A 17,776-nucleotide genomic window follows, 5' to 3' on the forward strand; every position below is an offset into this window, starting at 1 on the left:
AATCTCGCAGAGTTATACTTGCTTGTTCCATTTGTTCAGAAACGAGTCAAACCCGTCTCTTTAGAACTCAGGCTCCTCCATAATTTCACCATACGTACCTCAGGCACCGTCTTCGATACCATCCTTGACAATCATCTGTAGTAGACTAACATGCTCTGCGCATAGCATTTGCCAACAGCCTAATACATGCACCAGAACGTCAAATCTGCCCAAAGATTCAGCCTTGCTGTTGTTGGCTTTGTAACATATCAAGCTTCAATTTATCTCATCCAGGAGTTCTCTTATCTTCCTGCGTAGTTTGCGCTTGGCCGCAGCATAAACGACTCGTCTCCCACCCACTGGTCTCACACCCAGGGAACAAGATATGATGTTACGCCGATCGCTATTATCTTGATCCGTGATTGTGACGGCTTCGTAGTCCACGGTATCAGGTTCGCCGAGGATTTTCAAGCATCGGCTAAGGAAGGTCTCCCTTTCAATTAAATAACGACCCACATCTTCTGGGTTTGTTTCGTCTGGCCTACAACCATCGTCAATGTCGGCTTCGATCTGCACAAATACCTCTTTTTTGTCGAGGTTCTCAACTCCCGGTTTAATACCCATGACGGCATCTATCACGTTTGTGATAGGTTACTCACGTGGTGTTCAAAGAGGTTCTTAAATGAAAGTATTGTAATGGGAAGAAATAAAGGCCTAGCTTTATATGATAAACAATACGTTTGGTTTCGAGACTAGCAGAGGAATTTCCTATACTGTAGTCTTGAGTTATGAAGACTCGGATTATCCCACCACCGATATTTTATGGATGATTTATCTTGCTCTTCGGATAATTGAAGCGTCTTTGTAGTTTCTTCGGAGTAAAGCATGGGGGTATTAACCTTACTATCTGGTTTATCCCGGGTTTTCCTGGGATTTCCGGCTCAAGAAGGGAGGAAAGAAAGAAAAGAAAAATTGTACCTTAAATTATGGAACCTGCATAATGATGGTTGAAGGTTGTTTATTCTCTTGAGCGGGATCTTTCTGAACAATGGCAAATTAGCAGAGCCAGAATACAATACCAGGATAAATGTCGCACTGGAAATTGCCGTTCTCGCCGAAGAGTCCCTTCTACACAGATCCGATTTGTAGCAAAAGATATTGCCTTCCGTCAAGGTAGAGAAGAGATAGAGACATGCCATTACCTCGTTCCATACACATAAGACGACCTACAAACTAAAGGCCAATTGCCCCAGTACAAAACAAGTACATTTCTTCCAAAAAAAAAAAAAAAGAAAGAAAGAAAGAAAGAAGGAAAAAGAAAAGAAAAGAAATTGAGATAAAATAACATTGACCTTCTTCAGTACCCATATTCCGAAATCGAGGAAAGCGTCAAGATTATTCATACTCCTTTAAACAATTTTTCCATTTCGTTCACCAGTTTCTCCTCTCCCTTCTTCCTCGCCTCCTCGTCTGGCTCCTGGCCTGGGGAATACTTCTCATCCATGCACGTGGAGATGACACCCTCCTGGCCGTCATTGTTTCCGGTCGTGAACCTCGCACTCAGACTTCCATATTTCAATCCAGACATCCATAGACTCAGGGTCCGCTGAAAAAGAGTGTTTTGTATATCACTCGAGTCGAAACATGTCTCATCCCAAACAAAACCCGGATCTCTGACCTCAACATACCAGTATACCTCTTCGTTTGATTCTTTGCCAGCCATTGGTACAAGTGTCTTGTCCGACCTTTCGATAGTGAACTTTCTATCCTTTTCCAAAGCAATAAATATCAGGGTCCAGAAAGAAAAAGAGTGGTGCAGCACAGTTCCGAGGATTCAAGCCCCGTTCATAGTCAATAAAGCCCCATTTCACCTCCTGGCAAGTAACGTAGACGACGGAATGTCCCTGGTCATGTGGGCTTCGCTTCGCCAATGCTTACCCTTGCCCTCAGGAGTCAAGCGCTGTGTAACCCCATCTAGATGTTTCATGGCACTCTCCAGGGGTAAAGCCGTCCACTGGCTACCTGCGGGAGAAAGGCGAGTGGGCTTACTCAGGTACTCCGAACCCCATATAATATGTACATATAATAGCCTTGGGGAGTACCCGCATAGTCAAAGTGTCCAGTATTTTCCCCTCTTATCAACAACAGGGGAGTGAAGTAGCTTCTATTCTTTGAAATATGTGTGAGTATAAGCTCTAAACTATTACTTTCTCTTAATGATAAGTGTAGCGTACATCAGGTACATACTGTTAGAGTATGCCTTGCCTTAGGCTTGTTATAGAGTATGTGCCAGCCCTAGACATGGGTATTCTTTGACATGACATATAAAGAAACTATTGTACAAAATACCAAAGATACATTATACCCTACAGGACCACTCCAAAAACAACGGCCCGTATCAAGAATAACCAAAAAAAGAAAAAGAAAAGAAAAGAAAACAAATTCAACCCAGTTTAGCGGTCACTATTAATCCAGTTACGTTCGCTTTCAAACCAATCGTCTGAATCGCCCCCACTGTGATGCAATATAGAAGTACGACCATCTTCGATTTGAGGCCTACCAAGAGTCCGAGGTTCTGCCTGTGGCTTCCTTTTGGTCTCTAGTGCGGATATCATCAAGAGATCCTTGAGGTGGTCTAACATGGTTTCCTTTGCCGCTTGTTGGGTTGGTTTCTCGCGAACGTACATTCTCTTCGAGAATATGTGACCAGGTGCTATGTACTTTTCATTTCTGTGCTTCTCTGTAACTCCCACGTTGAGGTATCCTTGTTTGATATACTGTATCACATCGGCTGCGACTCTCTGCGTCTTGTCAAGGTCATCGCGGTCGCGTAGTGTGTCGTATTCAATGATTCTCTTTCCACGGTTGGTTTCTACGAGGTTGGCCTCAGCGAAGTATTGCTTCATTGGGAGTTTCTCCTCTTGGAAATCCCAGGGATCCATTCTGGTTGGGTTTTGTTGGAAATATCTTCTAGGGTTTGTTCAGCGTCTTCCTATTAGGTAGTCAGTACTGGAAGTGTAGGATGGTTATAATAGCCGTTCACAAAACTGAGGAGCCTCAGTTCTTTATAAAGCGCTGGAAGATAGCTGTTAATACGGCAAATTCCTTGTACTATATCCAATCGTTGTATTTGGGGCATGCAAGATACAAAGCTATCTTAACATTTTCCTTGAACGTCGAAACAACCCCAGTGGCGTTTAGAACTATGCCTATGCCGATAGATTTAGAGGAACTTGATCTGAGGCTGGGGTTCTCTGGTATTTGTCATGATACCTATTAATCAATTTACAAAGAACATGCATTGACCCTATAGATATAAAGAAGGTGACAGATACTATAGTATAAAGAAATTGTCTCATGATTCCAAAACAAGACTATAGACGAGACAAAGACAAGGCAAGATGCGCCTCTACATCCCCATTCCTCACCAAAATGCCAGTATATCTCACGACTCCAGACAAAAAGACTGGTTCTTCTCATTACCAGAAGTTACCCATCTCCCCCTCCGGGACATCATTATCATCAAGACACCCCATTCGAGGTGCTCCAGGGGGTGCAGGGGTGTCTTCGCGAGACGAACGTTGTTGTTGGTCAGATAAACTTGCATCGGCGTGCCATTCCCGGAGGCGGCGCCAGTATGCTTCAAGTAAGTCTAGAGCAGATGACGGTGCTTCGACCTCTTTTCCCAGATGTTCCAGCATCTTTCTTGTCCCCTCATCAACGGTAGGTTCCTCCTTGTACGGACCTATAAGATGGCAGTAGGATCTGGTTTTAGTTGTATTATTCGTTTTTGAGATCTTGACTTTGAAAAGGCCAGCCCTAATAAGGATTATGGTCTTGGCAGCGAATCTTGCCTTTTTATTAAGGTCAGTGCCATCCTCTATAGGATCGAAGGCGTGGTCAAAGCTGCTGTAGGCTCCTGAAAGATCAAGCTCGGCATACCAGTGTTCGCCATAAAGCTTACTTTCAGGGTCTATTGGCACGGACATTCTGAGTGGATCTTCTTGTGGTAGATCTGAAATGTGTTCGGGAGGCCAGTAAAAACGTATAGAGAAGTAGCAAGAGCGAATATCAGAATCTAGGAACCAGGGTGCTGACTTATTATCATAGACCTCCGAAGTCCTGAACAGAGATCTTATACTCCAAAAGTGGACTCTTGGGACCAGGCTTCCACAGGAGAATCTTCTTTCCAAGGTATCAGGGATATTTCATGGGGCCCAAAACAATCGTTTCGGTTTTCTTCTTAGTTGTCTGAAACAATCTCAGAGATATCTCGAGGAATGTCCATTCAAGAAAACAGAGAAGGACGTGCTTTTCTTTGCGGGTTTCCCAGTCTATTCCTGATAATCGCTTTTGCCATCGACCTGAGACGTCCATCGGCTTTATATCTCAATGATATCGTTATTATCCGTCTTGTTTTGTACATGTAGATGGTGACATCCTGACAATCTATAGGGCAAGGGTTGATTCCATGAAGTTGCAGGACAGACGTTTACAACCAGAGCGGAGTAATCCTTGTGAGTGAAACCTACCATGCAGGAAACAAGCACAGCGATCAAATCCGTAAGGAAGGTACCATCTAAGATGCTCTAGTTGCCGGTGAATGGCTTGCAAGTAGTTCATATATTCCGATATTCAGGAATCTGGAGAAGATTTGGTAGTCTACTACATTTGGAGACTGTAAGATTTCTTGGCTTCCTCGAACTTGGATGTTTTTCTTGATATGCTAGATACATTCCAGTACACCGATGGATACTCTTAATGGCGCCGATGGCCGAAGATAAATGTAGCTTGTGTGACTAGTAATGTGCATAGTATGGGTCCTATCTTTATTCTGTTGTTTTTCTGCCTCTATCCTTTGGAGCGGCAGATGCTATGCGGCCTTCGCATTGGAAGTTAGTCAGGGATGGTTATATGTTGATCGTGAATGCTTAAAAAAAACCCCTCCGTAAGATAACCGGCCTGGGACAGACCAAATACTAGGCCGTCAGCAGGACACCAGGTACTATGACAGGGCACAGGAGGATCCTCTGAGAGACCTTCAGAATCATTGCGGGCAAGGGAACCCCCATGAGCACGGCTTCTATTCAGTGTGAGGAATACTCAAGACAAGACTCATGAGTATGACGATGATGCAACAGATACCAGTAGAAGCCTGTCACGAGATCAACCCGGGAAATCTGGTAGAGTCCGAAGGTGGGTGGGTGATACAGACACGTTGTCAATGAGAGTTTTCCACTTGCGACGAGTGAGCTGAATGATGCCATAAGATGATATCGACAGGAAGAGTATTTAATCTACAGTTAGAAGCCAGTTGGGCTGATTCTGTCTTGGTCGCCAACGGTACTGTGCTTCAATGTACTGTCCTTATCCTTTACCAAGAGGACGTCTGATTTCAGCTTCGATCTCGACGGTCCACCCTCTTGTGCTTCTAAGTTATCCTCGGCGGAAAAATTGGCAATTCAGCTTACATGACATACACGGTATGTTTTAACATCTCATTTGGCGATCCTCCTGGCAGAGAATCACATCATCGTAACTTATACTGACGAAGATGGAAAACTGTGGAGGTATCTTTCCAAAAGCGTGAGATCAACCAATTCATTTCGATTTCCAGTCTAAACAACCCCAAATATATCCATAAACACTCATCCAAACAAGACAGCCCCAGACAGAACGGTAACATTAAGCTGTTTACTCAAAAAATACCCTCTCGGTCATACTTCTCAATGTCGTCCGCACGTCTCCATGAATTCAACAACTGGCGAATTATCGAAAACAGCCTCTCCCCCGCTTCCTTCACACTGGGCTCCGAACATCTCTCATATTCGCCCATTTTCACACAGAAGTAGTCGACTTTATCATTATTACTCTGTCTAGAAAGGGTGACCTCTCCTGCTCCGATCATCCATCCTTTGTACAAGTCCACCAGCACTGACAACGCTTGTTCGCCATCTTCCTTAACCTCATTCCAACTCTTGTCTCCACCGATAACACTTGGAAGACGGTACTGTGCGTATATCACTCCCTTTTTCTTCGCAAAACTGGACTCTGAAATCTGCGCACTCATATTGTCGAAGACCTTTCTCAGCTGTAGGGTGACAAAAGAACAAGCAATAAGTCAATTAAAAGCTGGGAAGGATGCAAAGGACTGCCTGGTAGGATACAAGTCCAACGACATCACTGCCCTATTTATACCCGAGGCATTCGCTTCGTGTCTACCAGAGCCTACGCATACAAGGGGAGACATCCCCAATTACCCAGGACTCAAGTTTGGTTCCCATGGCTCGATTGGAAAACCAACTGGAGACATTGATTTATTCCATCTCTCTCGTGGAATCTATATTCGGGGTTGTTCTGTGTCTCGCCTTCTGGTGGACGGTCTTCCACGGGGAAAGGCCGCTTCTTTTACGGAAGTTACCTGGTTGGGATCCAACCATGGGAAAGGGAAACTAACGACCGTAGGGTAACTAACTCTATTTGTCGAAGGATGCCCGTGTAACCAGCAGGCATCGATGGGCTGAACGCCGTCAAGGGCTTCTAAGTCCATTGCAATTACATGGAAATTGTCGGCATAGATGGTTGGTCCAGCCTTGGACTGGCATTTATCTTATGCACCTTGTATAGCTTGGAACTTGGAGGATCTGGACAAGTCCTATACGTACCTTGTTTCTACTCTTTGGTGGTGAATGGTAGGCAGTTTCCAGAAGGACAATTCTTTGGGCTTGGAACTGGCCATAATCCTATATGCACCAGCCCTAAACACAATGGATTTACGCCGTGGGATACGGTACTTTATGCAAACATACAATGATATAGTGATAAAATAACATTAGGTGGTGAAAAGATAACTATGCCAAAGATGAAGCATTCATTTATGTCTGATGATCTATAACACACGCAACTGGGAATCTCTGCTTTACTGCCTTGACGCTCACATTAGACATCACACTTCTCAACCGCACATGACAACACTATTTGCTCAGACTCCTCAGTTCTTATACTCCCTTTCCGCATCATGAGCTGAATGGAGATCTTGGTGTCCCGGCTTATTGTGACGCAAAGGCAGACGCTCAAGTTTCCTCTCTTCGACCTGCTTCTGCAAGCGATTTTCCTCATCATTCAGCTCGCCGCTCTCCAACTTCTGTTGTGCGGAGTCACTGCCTTGAACACCTGCCCGGCGCTCATTTTGGATCCGTTCCTGTTCCTGTCTCTGATCCTTGGCGGCCAGTGCAGCCTCCTCGCGTTCCACTTCACGGACATCAATACTCTCCAGTCCGATCTTGCCGAGAATATGTCCGACCAGAAATTGGTACCGCAAGTGACCACTGATGATGTCGCCGGCGTCCAAGTTCTCAACACCGGCTACGCCTTGGACGGGTTGTAGCCCCGCAACGCCCAGTTGAAGACTGCTGGTGCGATACAATAAAGCAAGCACAGCATCGTTCTCTGAGTAAACATTAACCAGCCGTCCGCTGACTATGCTTCGCATACGGCGCCAGTGTTGTGCATTGGAAGGAGTCGCTGATCCCATCAATATTGCAGAGTCCACGAGGCCGTATGCGCCGCGTTTGGCCAAGCTCTGGAGGCAGGAGAAGATCACCCGCGAACCTAAGGAATACCCTATAAGAGTGACAGATCTCTCGCCCTGCACTTTGTTGATCAACGCGTCGGCAAGAACCTCTCCAGCCTTGTCAGCTCGGGCCTTCGCAACACTGAAAGGGTTGTCGGCTACACGAGCAACCTTGAGCAGGCCTAAAGGCAGAACCACGGCACTCAAGAGAGATGCAAAGAACGTCTTCTTCAAAACTTGCTCACCGGCAACCCATGCAGCACTTGTTACCAGGAGATCCATTGCATTGCCGAGATTCATTAACGGCTCTGTTTCCCAGCGGAGGCCAAAGACCTCGGAATCCGCGCCAATGACACGCCATGGAACGACGAAATTATCTTCCTCCGTAACCCAACCGGTGATGCCAATAGTAACTCGTAGTCGATGATCCTGCTTAGCGGCTTCCTTTTCATCACGAGGTCTCTGCCGAGAACCACGGACAGGCAGGAATGCGAAGTCCTCCACTTCACGGGCATATTTATCCACCATGCGCCCAGTCATTCGGCCTCCGTAAGCGCCGAACAAACCGCCAACGATGACACCACTGCCAGCAAGAGCACCCAAGTACCCTGCAGCTGCCGTAGCACCAAGTCCAATACCCCCCAAGACAGTTCCAAGCCCAGCTGCAACTAGGGGCGCGGCAAGTCCACCAGTAATGCCAATGAGGGCTGCTCCGGCGACTGAAGCAATGCCAACCTTCCACTTTCTCGAAGAGTCACCTTTCTTGCCATGATTCTGTGCTTCCGCGTTCTTTGTTAACTCAATGGCAGTGTCAAGTAGTACACGGGCAACCTTGACCTCATCGCCATTGAGGATCTTTACATTCAAGTGTAGACTAGATGCGACGTAAAGCATCAACACTCGCGAGCGAGCATTATAATGCTCTAAGCTGAGCAGCAATAGAAGCAGTGAATGGAGAATCAAGAGTCTTTTGGCTTCTGGAAGCTGAAGGAGCGGAGTTTCCACGGGAGGATAGACCTCACGCAACTTTTCCAATGAGCCCTGGTCTTCAGGCACTACTGGAGCTTGTTGTTGAGAAGCTTGCGAGCTAGTACTAGCGTGCTGTTCATCATCATCATCATCATCATCATCATCATCACCATCGGTTTTGTTAACGACTTCACCAATTCGAAGGATAACCGAGTCCCTCCAGTCATCAAAGCTTGTGAGCGAGGTGGCTTCGGCTTTCAAGTCTTGCACAGTGGGTTTAAAGTCGGATCGGTCGGCCGGGTTGCCTTGCTGATCATGTGATATTAAAGCCGAATCGCTTTCTTTGCGGTCAGGAGAGGTCTCATGACTATGTGACGGTGAACCATGAAAATTCTGCTCAACTGTGGCTCTCATGTATTCCAGAATCGCAGCAACCAGCATTGTCAGGTCGGCCCGTTGGGACCGATTCAATATAGTAGTTAGGTCTTGGTTGCCGTCATTCTTCGGAGCCACAGGGGCGGCCGACCCGAATTTGCTGGCATGTTTCTCTTTCAAATTCTTCCACATTGATAAAAGGACAATGGGACCGGTAAATTTTTGCTATGGTTAGAAGATCTTGGACAAGTCAGCCAGAGACAGTCTTGCGACAGGTTGTTCGAGTTGACAAATAATGTAACGTTGCCTTCAGGACGATGAAGTCACTGGGTTGCTGACTCAGCTGCCCAGAGATGCGCTGCTTTTCAGCTTCGTTGATAAATACCTCGCTCAGCAGCATCTCCAAAGCTGAGTAGAGTAATTCACGATTCATCGTCAACTGGAGAATCCTTTAGTTACTTGTTTCCACGACGAAGAATTTGCCCTTCGTCTTGGAAGCATAACCAAGAGCATTTCCGTCCCAAGCATCTCCGTCCGGGCGACCATTTCTCTCGGTCTCGACGCGTTGTATCCTCTTGTTGCGGCCGACCACTCGTTCTTTGGCTAGAGCATCCTTCAATTGATCCAGTCCAACCGTGTTCTCCTTCAATGCCTCGGGGCTTTCGTCCCGGATGCTCCGCAGCGGCTCGACACCCGTCACGTCAGCACGCTGTATCTCTTTCACGAAATGGATCTGAGACTCAAGGGTCTCGAGCATCTTAGTTTCCTCCTCCTTGCTAGATGGCAATGGAAGGGCTGACAGGCGGAGTAGATGGTGGAGTTGCGCCGGCGTGACTGACGGCGACGATTGTTTCGCGGTCTGGTTGGGAAGGAGAGAACGAACGGACCAGGATGGCTTCGCAAGTAGCGCATCGACGTCTACCTGCTCGGGCTTAGAGCTGTAGAGGCGAACTCCAGTCAGGTTAGAAAGTTGCAGAGTCCGAGGACTAATCCGTCTGGACAATTGAGAAGTCGTGGAGCGTAGACAAAGCATTGTACCTCGATGTGTCGTATAATCGGATACCCGAAGCTAGTTTGGTAATTGGTTGCCGTGAAGGTTCTCAATGAATAGAGATTGAAAGAATTAGCCGAGTCGAGGGTAGGGTGAAAAGGTCACGGAAAATAAACATTAGTTCAGTATGTATTGAAATGAAGCAATAACTTGAACGCAAACCCGCCCACCGCCTACGTGGGCGGGCGGCAGATCATCTCCTCGTCCAACTTTCCGATCCCCCTCAGTCTAACTATATATTTCCATCTATCAACGTCACAGCCCCTCCTGATAAATTTTAGTCTCTAGTGCCGAAACCTGACCTCCAGTGCATCTGTCTTACTTTGTTGCTGGGGCCGACACAGCTTATTCAACATGGCTCAAGACCCTCGTGTTTTGCTCCAGAAAGTAAGTTCAAACATCGTTACCTACCCCAGAATGACGATCACTGATGTCCCGTGGTCACATACAGGCAGACAAAGCGCTGCAGGGCGCCGGTAGTGGTTTCAGCTTCTTCAGCGGACGGACAGAGAAATACGAAAACGCAGCGGACTTGTACACGCAAGCTGGAAATGCATTCCGAGTCCAAAAGCAAAGTATGTCCCTCCCCCGCACTGCTTAACGTTCGGTGCTATGACGTGCACAAATATTGACCTGTGCCTTTGTGGAAACTTAGACAAGGAAGCCGGTTTAGCATTCGAAAAGGCCGCCTCTATCCAAACACAGAGCCTGAATGAGCCTGACGACGCTGCCAATTCGTTGCAGGAAGCCTTCAAGGTCTACCGCAAGTCGGACCCTGAAGATGCCGCCCGTGTGCTCTCAAGCGCTATCCAACACTACGTACTAAAAGGCAACTTCCGCCGTGCTGCCACTCAACAGCAGTACTTGGCAGAGGTATATGAAGTGGAACTGGGTGATCAGAAGAAGGCTCTGGAAGCCTACGAGAAAGCTGCCGAGTGGTTCGACAGTGATAACGCTGAAGCGTATGCCGTTCTTCCCCCATTCTTCCACGATGATACTTACTAATTCTCCTGGTCGATTAGCCTTGCAAACAAGCACTATCTCAAAGCTGCTGATTTGGCCGCCCTGGAAGGCGACTATTACAAAGCTATCGAACACTACGAGAGAATCGGCCGTTCATCCATTTCTAATAACCTGATGAAGTGGTCCGTTAAAGATTACTTCCTGAAGGGTGGCATCTGCCATTTGGCCACTAATGTACGCGTTTCGATCGTTTCCTTGATATATTCAAGGTATACTAACCATGTTTAGGATCTGGTTGCCACCAACCGCGCCCTCGAGAACTACCGTGATATTGATAACACTTTTGCCTCAACAAGGGAGCACCAGTTGCTTATTGACCTCGTTCAGACCATTGAACAAGGTGACCAGGAGGCCTTCGCCGACAAGCTCTTCCAATTCGATCAGCTGAGCAAGTTGGACAAGTGGAAGACAACCCTGCTACTCCGCATCAAGAACAACATCGAGGAGCAGGCAGAGGATTTCTCTTAGATAGCTATATCCATATCTCTTTTTGCGTTTTTGTTTCACACATACCTCACCACATAAATTCAGAAGTAGCGCTCCTCGCCACTTGTTTGGATGTTCGTTGTTATCATGACCATGACCTCAGTTTTACGGTGCACTACGTGTCTTGGATTTGGGGCTTGCTCGTAAATATACATATTTTCAGCTACTTCGGGAAAGGGTGTTACTGAGCTACTAATTCATTCAATTACCCATGCGAGAGAGCCGGATACTAGAAAAAGAAAGATCGTAACTCATTAAAGCTTGACCTGATCTACTTATTGAAATCTATATGAAATCCTAATGCTTTTTGAACACCTCAATCTTTCAAGAGGTGAGAATCGTCAATTCATGCAACCGACTTTGTGGTATCATATCATCTTTCCCTTGGAAACCGCCCATATCAATTCCTAAATCCCAGCGGCAAAAACACAAACCCTTAAGCAGTAACCTCTTCGAGAGTGCGAGCCTTCCGAGGGAAGACCCGCTTGTACAAGCTGATACCGATCGAATCTTGAGGGTTGATCTTGGCATCGAAGGTAGCCTTGAAGTAACCATGGGTACCCAGACTCTCCTTGATGAAACCGCTGCGGCCTCTTCTGGTCCACAGCTGGAGGGCCTTGAACCAGTTGATGTCCTCCGGGTTGAAGAACATGTAGCGTACCGTGACGACCCTCTTGTGGATCTTGTATGGGTGACCGGTGAGGATTGCGCGCTTGGCGACAACGCGGGACGTATCGGGTGCCACAACTGTGCCGGTTGCGATGAGTTCCAATTGTTCGACATCCGGTTGGTCGTCTCCGTCCATGACCTCTGGGTCTTGGACGGACTTGTTCTTGAAAACAAGAACAGGAACGGCGCCCCAGGTAAGGGGTCCAATCCATGTTGCAATGGCACTGCGGCCGGGGTGGAGGAAACGGTCGAATTTGTGCACGTTGTTTGGCGTGTTGTCGTTCGAGGAGAAGATAGGGTTGACGACCATGCGGCGAGGTCCGCACTGAACAATGAGTTCTTCCTTGGACTTCAGTGGCTCTTCGATGTTAGAGGTCAAAGTCATATTCACATTAACAACGGTATTCTTGTGCTCGTGACGGAGGAGAGAGAACAGACACAGCGGCTGTGGCTTCTTGCGAAGAGACGTGGACACGGCACGAAGGTGTACGTCCACACGGATACCAGGGTTAACACCACCGATAAGTGCCTCCCTGATAGTCCTGTTCTTGGAGCCCTTGTAGTCAATAATCTGAAGTAGTCGGCGCCAGTCCTCTGGTTCGTGGGGTCGGTCTTCCCTTGTCTCCCAGGGGCTAGTCTTGAAGTTCTTCAGACCTCTGAAGCGTGCCAAACGTTCTCTGGCAAGAACATTAGGGTGAAGTTCGATTTCGTCAGGGAATTCCAGATCCTCCTTGGCTTCCCTTCTGCGGCTGGCCCGGTATTCCTCCAGCTCTCTTTCCTCATCTTCGGGTGATGGGTCAGCGAACATCTCTGACTGGGGGTACTCGGTAGCTCCGGCTTCCGTCATCGCGTCGTGGTTGTCTGGGAAGACACCGTCTTCTGGCGCTCCAGCTGTGTCCATAGCCATCTCCTCGTCCTCGCCATCGCTCATGTCTGATCCGGAAACAGAAATATCGTCCAAGAACCATGCAGATTGATACTCTGATGTACCCTTTGGTAGTTTCTTGGGCTTGGCAGGGATGTGAGAATCGTCGTCTGAGAAGTAATGGTGCTCGTCAAGCAAGACACCCCTCCGTTCTTCCTCAGGAATTTCCATGTCATCATCTTCTATTTCGATCTCCTCAGGCGCCACAACAGCCAGGTCATCGATGTCAGCAGTGGGAGTATCCAAAACTTGGGAAGATTCGCTCTCGTCGACATTCATAGCATCGTCACGTTTGCCTCGTGCTTGCGGCAATGGGGCTGCTGTGATTGAGTCGATCTGGAAATCACCCCAGCCGGGGATGTGGACTAAACGATCGGCCTTCAATCCCCTTCCACGTACAACACCGGTCACAACAACATCGTCCACAACTTCTGAGTTGGCCTCGGGCCAGGCGACATTTTCGATGAGCATCCAGCTACGATCATCGCGCCAGCGGATACCCTTGGGCGTAGCGGTACAGAGAGAACGGATGGCGTTGGAACATTCTTGTCTGGAATCCACAGAGAGAACCTTCTCCACTGATGGGAAGAAATGGTTGATGAATGACTTCAGGGAAGCGGCTACCTGTGGGCGTTTCTTGGGTGGATTGATCTTATCAAGCCCCTAAACAGTCTAGTTAGCACCACGAACGCTAATAAACAGACCAGATTGCATACCTGAACAACCGCAAGAACATTAGATATACCCTGGCCCTCGATCGAGCGCAGGATAAGTTCGCCTTCTTCCTGAACCTCAACCTCCGACGAAAGAGCCACGACCACAAAGTCGGCCATACGACACACATCCAAGGCATTCATCAAATCATACTTCGCGGGGATATATTGCACACTCTGTCGGAAGCGATCGATGCGCACGCGGGAGAGGGTGTCAGGGGAGACCTCGCAAGAAACTTCCACGCTCTCATTCAGGGACCGTATGATAGCGGCAATATCGACGTCGGCCGACAGCGGCACAACGGCGACATGGCGGGGAGCGCCACTCTGCCCGGAGAAGATGCTGGTTGCTTGAGCCTTCTCCTGGTGCTTCACCTGCTGCTTCTGGCGGGCTTGATTCCTCCGGTCGAGCTTTGACATAAGTTGTTGATGAGGGGTCTTGCGCGTGCCCCGCTCGCCTCGTTCAACTTTGCCTGCAAGGCATTAGCAATAGGCTCTAGACCATAAAAAAGTACAAGGAAAAATGCGGTCCAGTCGTACCCTTCGCCTTCTCCTTCAGCGCACCCTTAGACGCATGCTTGGTCTTGAATGGCTTGTGGGAAGATTTGGTGGTGGAACGGTGATGATGCTGCATCGTTTGGGTGGGCGCCGAATTGGCACCGCTGGACCCTTTGAAACGGAAAGGGAGGGATTCCAGTGTGAATTTATTTACAGAGAATGTTAAATAGAAAGAGAAACCGAGATATTATAAACCGGTACACAGTAAACGGCCCAGCAGGTCCCCAGTGGGCAATGAGATCTACAAGCGGTCAGTTTGCAGAAAAAAAATCCGCTGTGGTGGACAAGCGAAAGGGAAAAAAGGTCTTGGCATGAATTTTCCTGCGAAAGACCCGCAAAACCTCCGGATCGTTACTCCAACACCTTTCTTCTTACTTTTACGCTTTTGATTGTTGTGCTCGTCTTTTTCACTTTTTCACTTTCTTTAATTCACCTTTCTTTCTCGCTTTCACACTTCTGTATTTCCTCACAGATGGCGGATAACCCGTCGACCAAGGCCGTCGCGCCGGCCAACAAAAAACGCAAAGAGAATAAAGCACTCATTGAAGCGCAAAAAAAATATGGACGAGGAAAGGCAATTCCGATGCAAACCGTGAGGGATAAGAAACTGCGCGCCAATCTCAGATCCGTCGAAAACAAGTTCAAACAAGCTGCGCTTAAGGCGAAGGATGCGGAGATTCTCTTGGAGCACGAAGCCGGATTCCTCGAACCCGAGACAGAGCTGGAGCGGACATACAAGGTTCGACAGGATGATATCAAGGAGGGCGTTGGCATCGAGACAGCTAAGAAGGGGTTTGAATTGCGACTGAACGACTTTGGACCCTACCGGGCAGACTATACGAGAAATGGACGTGATCTTCTGTTGGCTGGCCGGAAAGGACATGTTGCGACGATGGACTGGCGTGCAGGACGACTAGGATGCGAGCTCAATTTGGGAGAGACGGTTCGGGATGCTCGGTGGCTGCACAATAACCAGTTCTTCGCCGTAGCCCAAAAGAAATATGTCTACATCTACGATCAAGCTGGAACGGAAATTCATTGTCTCAGCAAGCACCTTGAACCGCTCTTCCTCGAATTTCTTCCATACCACTTTCTTCTCGCTAGTGCTGTGAGTATTAACCCCATCCGGGTCAGTAAAACTTGTCTAACGATCATGTTTACCCTAGCAAATGAGCGGCCACCTCAAGTACACCGATACTTCTACCGGACAAATGGTCGCCGAACTGCCCACCCGTATGGGCGCTCCCACATCATTAGCCCAGAACCCGTGGAACGCTATCATCCATGTCGGCCACCAGAACGGAACCGTCAGCTTATGGTCTCCTAATTCCCAGACGGCGCTGGTGAAGGCCCTCGTCCACCGGGGGCCGGTTCGTTCCATGGCGATGGACAGATCAGGCCGGTATATGGTCTCGACCGGCCAGGATATGAAGATGAACGTGTGGGATATTCGCATGTATCGCGAAGTGCATTCGTACTCGTGCTACCAACCAGGTGCCTCGGTTGCGATCAGTGACCGCGGTTTGACGGCCGTTGGCTGGGGCACCCAGGTCAGCGTATGGCGGGGTCTCTTCGACGCCGCCGCTGCCGACCAAGGCAAGGTCAAGAGTCCGTATATGGCCTGGGGCGGAGATGGCCAACGTATCGAGAACATGCGCTGGTGCCCCTTCGAGGATGTGCTCGGTGTTACCCATGACCAGGGCTTCGCCAGTATCATCGTCCCCGGCGCCGGTGAACCCAACTTCGACGCTCTAGAGGCCAACCCGTACGAGAACAAGAGACAGCGCCAGGAGGGCGAAGTGCAGGGTCTGCTCAACAAGCTACAGCCCGACATGATCTCCTTGGACCCCACCTTCATCGGAAAGCTGGACACCATCAGCGACCAGAAGAACCGCGAAGAGCGCGACCTCGACCGCAGACCCGAAGACGCCATGGAGAAGCTCAAGAACCGCGCGCGCCGCAACAGCGCCCTGCGCAAGTACCTGCGGAAGAAGGGCCGCAGGAACGTCGTCGACGACAAGCGGGTCAAGGCCGAGATGCTGCGCAAAGAGCACCAAGCCCGTGCAAGGGACAAGCTCCGTGCCGAGCGGGAGGATCTGGGCCCTGCACTGGCCCGGTTCGCCAAGAAGGAGATCTAGTTCGGTCCCTGCTTCCGGTGAATTCATGGATATTGCTTTTTTGCTTCTTTCCGTCAGGAGCTTTTCATATACCCGATGCTCTCGTAAGAGCTATAGCTCTTATTGGTTTTGTTCACGAACGAATGAACTCTGCATTTGTGAGGCGTTGGTCAAGGGTGTGGAATATGGGATTTCAAACAAAAAAAGTTTTCTTTCTAACTTACGCCTTTTGTATGTAGTGAATAGACCACCAGCAATTGTACATTTACAAACATATCGTTTGCGAGAAATCATAGATCATAATCTACTGCTCATCCACACTGCCAGAACCCCTGGTAGCTCCAGCATTCCACCTCTCCAAGCTCAGGTCATAAGCACCGCTTCCCTTCCACGCACTAATAATCAAGTTAATGATATGCTGCATCCCCTTGCCATTCTTCACCTCGGCAAACACAGTCGGACCTCCCTCCCTCATCTTTGCCGCATCCCTCTCCATAACCCCCAAATCAGCCCCAACGATATGCGCCAAATCACACTTGTTCACCACCAACAGATCCGACCCGGTAATGCCCGGTCCACCCTTCCGGGGCACCTTATCACCACCCGCGACATCAATAACATAGATGATGAAGTCAGCCAGCTCGCGCGAGTAGTTGGCCGCGAGGTTATCACCGCCAGACTCGATCAGGAGGAGATCCGTCTGGAACTGCTTGTGGAGGGATTGCAGCGCAAGGAGGTTCGCGCTGATGTCCTCACGCACGGCGGCATGCGGGCAGCCACCCGTCTCGATGGCGCGGATGCGCTTGGACGCGAGGGCTTTGTGGCGGTTGAGGAATTCAGCATCTTCCCTGTTACGGGGGTAGGGTTTCCGTGTTAGTGGGGCAATTCATTTTTTACTTTTATTTATTTATTTTTTTTGTTCTGGGATGGTTGTAGGTGTTTACCGGGTGAAAATGTCGTTGGTCACTGCTGCGATGTTATACTCGTCTCGGAGAGCTTGGCATAATGCGAGCATTAGGGCTGTTTTTCCGGATCCGACGGGGCTGTTTATAGTGTTGTTAGTGTTTGAATGGAGATTCTTGTTTTGTCTTTTTTTTTTGTTCAATTAAATATGTGTTTGCTGAAGACGTACCCGCCGATACCGATGGTGAAGGCGCGATCTCTCCAGTCGCGGCCCTCGATCAGTGGCATTTCACGGTTCAGAAAGGAACCGGGTCCGTCGAGGATCTCATGCGAGTGACCGTGGCCACCGAAGTCATCGTGGGAGTGGCTAATGCCTTGGTCATGGGAGTGAGAATGCGACATTTTGGGGGGGGTGGTGTTGTGAGGAGAAGTGTA

At 48.7% G+C, this 17,776-nt stretch overlaps 10 protein-coding genes across 10 annotated transcripts; 2 read left to right on the forward strand and 8 right to left on the reverse strand.

The window, feature by feature from the left end:
* Window positions 1-1,378: 1,378 nt before the first annotated feature.
* ABOM_010251 (uncharacterized protein) lies at window positions 1,379-1,702 on the reverse strand (the record flags this gene model as incomplete). Its single annotated transcript, XM_022537379.1, has 1 exon — window positions 1,379-1,702. The coding sequence occupies one exon, from the start codon at window positions 1,700-1,702 to the stop codon at window positions 1,379-1,381; it is 324 nt and encodes a 107-aa protein (XP_022385129.1).
* A 730-nt stretch (window positions 1,703-2,432) lies between these two features.
* On the reverse strand, window positions 2,433-2,921 carry ABOM_010252 (uncharacterized protein; the record flags this gene model as incomplete). Its single annotated transcript, XM_022537380.1, has 1 exon — window positions 2,433-2,921. One exon carries the CDS (start codon window positions 2,919-2,921, stop codon window positions 2,433-2,435), a length of 489 nt encoding a protein of 162 aa, XP_022385128.1.
* A 537-nt stretch (window positions 2,922-3,458) lies between these two features.
* ABOM_010253 (uncharacterized protein) lies at window positions 3,459-3,968 on the reverse strand (the record flags this gene model as incomplete). The annotated part of the gene is made up of 1 exon (XM_022537381.1): window positions 3,459-3,968. The coding sequence occupies one exon, from the start codon at window positions 3,966-3,968 to the stop codon at window positions 3,459-3,461; it is 510 nt and encodes a 169-aa protein (XP_022385127.1).
* Window positions 3,969-5,677: 1,709 nt separating this feature from the next.
* On the reverse strand, window positions 5,678-6,049 carry ABOM_010254 (uncharacterized protein; the record flags this gene model as incomplete). The annotated part of the gene is made up of 1 exon (XM_022537382.1): window positions 5,678-6,049. One exon carries the CDS (start codon window positions 6,047-6,049, stop codon window positions 5,678-5,680), a length of 372 nt encoding a protein of 123 aa, XP_022385122.1.
* A 921-nt stretch (window positions 6,050-6,970) lies between these two features.
* On the reverse strand, window positions 6,971-9,088 carry ABOM_010255 (DUF726 domain protein; the record flags this gene model as incomplete). The annotated part of the gene is made up of 1 exon (XM_022537383.1): window positions 6,971-9,088. One exon carries the CDS (start codon window positions 9,086-9,088, stop codon window positions 6,971-6,973), a length of 2,118 nt encoding a protein of 705 aa, XP_022385133.1.
* A 259-nt stretch (window positions 9,089-9,347) lies between these two features.
* On the reverse strand, window positions 9,348-9,929 carry ABOM_010256 (uncharacterized protein; the record flags this gene model as incomplete). The annotated part of the gene is made up of 1 exon (XM_022537384.1): window positions 9,348-9,929. The coding sequence occupies one exon, from the start codon at window positions 9,927-9,929 to the stop codon at window positions 9,348-9,350; it is 582 nt and encodes a 193-aa protein (XP_022385132.1).
* A 363-nt stretch (window positions 9,930-10,292) lies between these two features.
* sec17 (alpha-soluble NSF attachment protein SEC17) lies at window positions 10,293-11,438 on the forward strand (the record flags this gene model as incomplete). The annotated part of the gene is made up of 5 exons (XM_022537385.1): window positions 10,293-10,334; window positions 10,399-10,522; window positions 10,603-10,909; window positions 10,970-11,144; window positions 11,199-11,438. Coding segments are annotated over 5 exons (888 nt in total), but the record flags the coding sequence as incomplete, so codon positions are not given.
* Window positions 11,439-11,892: 454 nt separating this feature from the next.
* ABOM_010258 (small subunit rRNA maturation protein TSR1) lies at window positions 11,893-14,397 on the reverse strand (the record flags this gene model as incomplete). The annotated part of the gene is made up of 3 exons (XM_022537386.1): window positions 11,893-13,713; window positions 13,767-14,236; window positions 14,304-14,397. The coding sequence occupies 3 exons, from the start codon at window positions 14,395-14,397 to the stop codon at window positions 11,893-11,895; spliced, it is 2,385 nt and encodes a 794-aa protein (XP_022385135.1).
* Window positions 14,398-14,793: 396 nt separating this feature from the next.
* ABOM_010259 (WDR46/Utp7 family protein) lies at window positions 14,794-16,459 on the forward strand (the record flags this gene model as incomplete). The annotated part of the gene is made up of 2 exons (XM_022537387.1): window positions 14,794-15,429; window positions 15,488-16,459. 2 exons carry the CDS (start codon window positions 14,794-14,796, stop codon window positions 16,457-16,459), a joined length of 1,608 nt encoding a protein of 535 aa, XP_022385134.1.
* A 283-nt stretch (window positions 16,460-16,742) lies between these two features.
* On the reverse strand, window positions 16,743-17,743 carry ABOM_010260 (urease accessory protein UreG; the record flags this gene model as incomplete). The annotated part of the gene is made up of 3 exons (XM_022537388.1): window positions 16,743-17,286; window positions 17,383-17,481; window positions 17,571-17,743. 3 exons carry the CDS (start codon window positions 17,741-17,743, stop codon window positions 16,743-16,745), a joined length of 816 nt encoding a protein of 271 aa, XP_022385153.1.
* Between the last annotated feature and the right edge of the window lie 33 nt (window positions 17,744-17,776).

The sequence above is a fragment of the Aspergillus bombycis genome (genome assembly GCF_001792695.1).
Source record: "Aspergillus bombycis strain NRRL26010 chromosome Unknown contig00112, whole genome shotgun sequence".
Taxonomy (NCBI): domain Eukaryota; kingdom Fungi; phylum Ascomycota; class Eurotiomycetes; order Eurotiales; family Aspergillaceae; genus Aspergillus; species Aspergillus bombycis.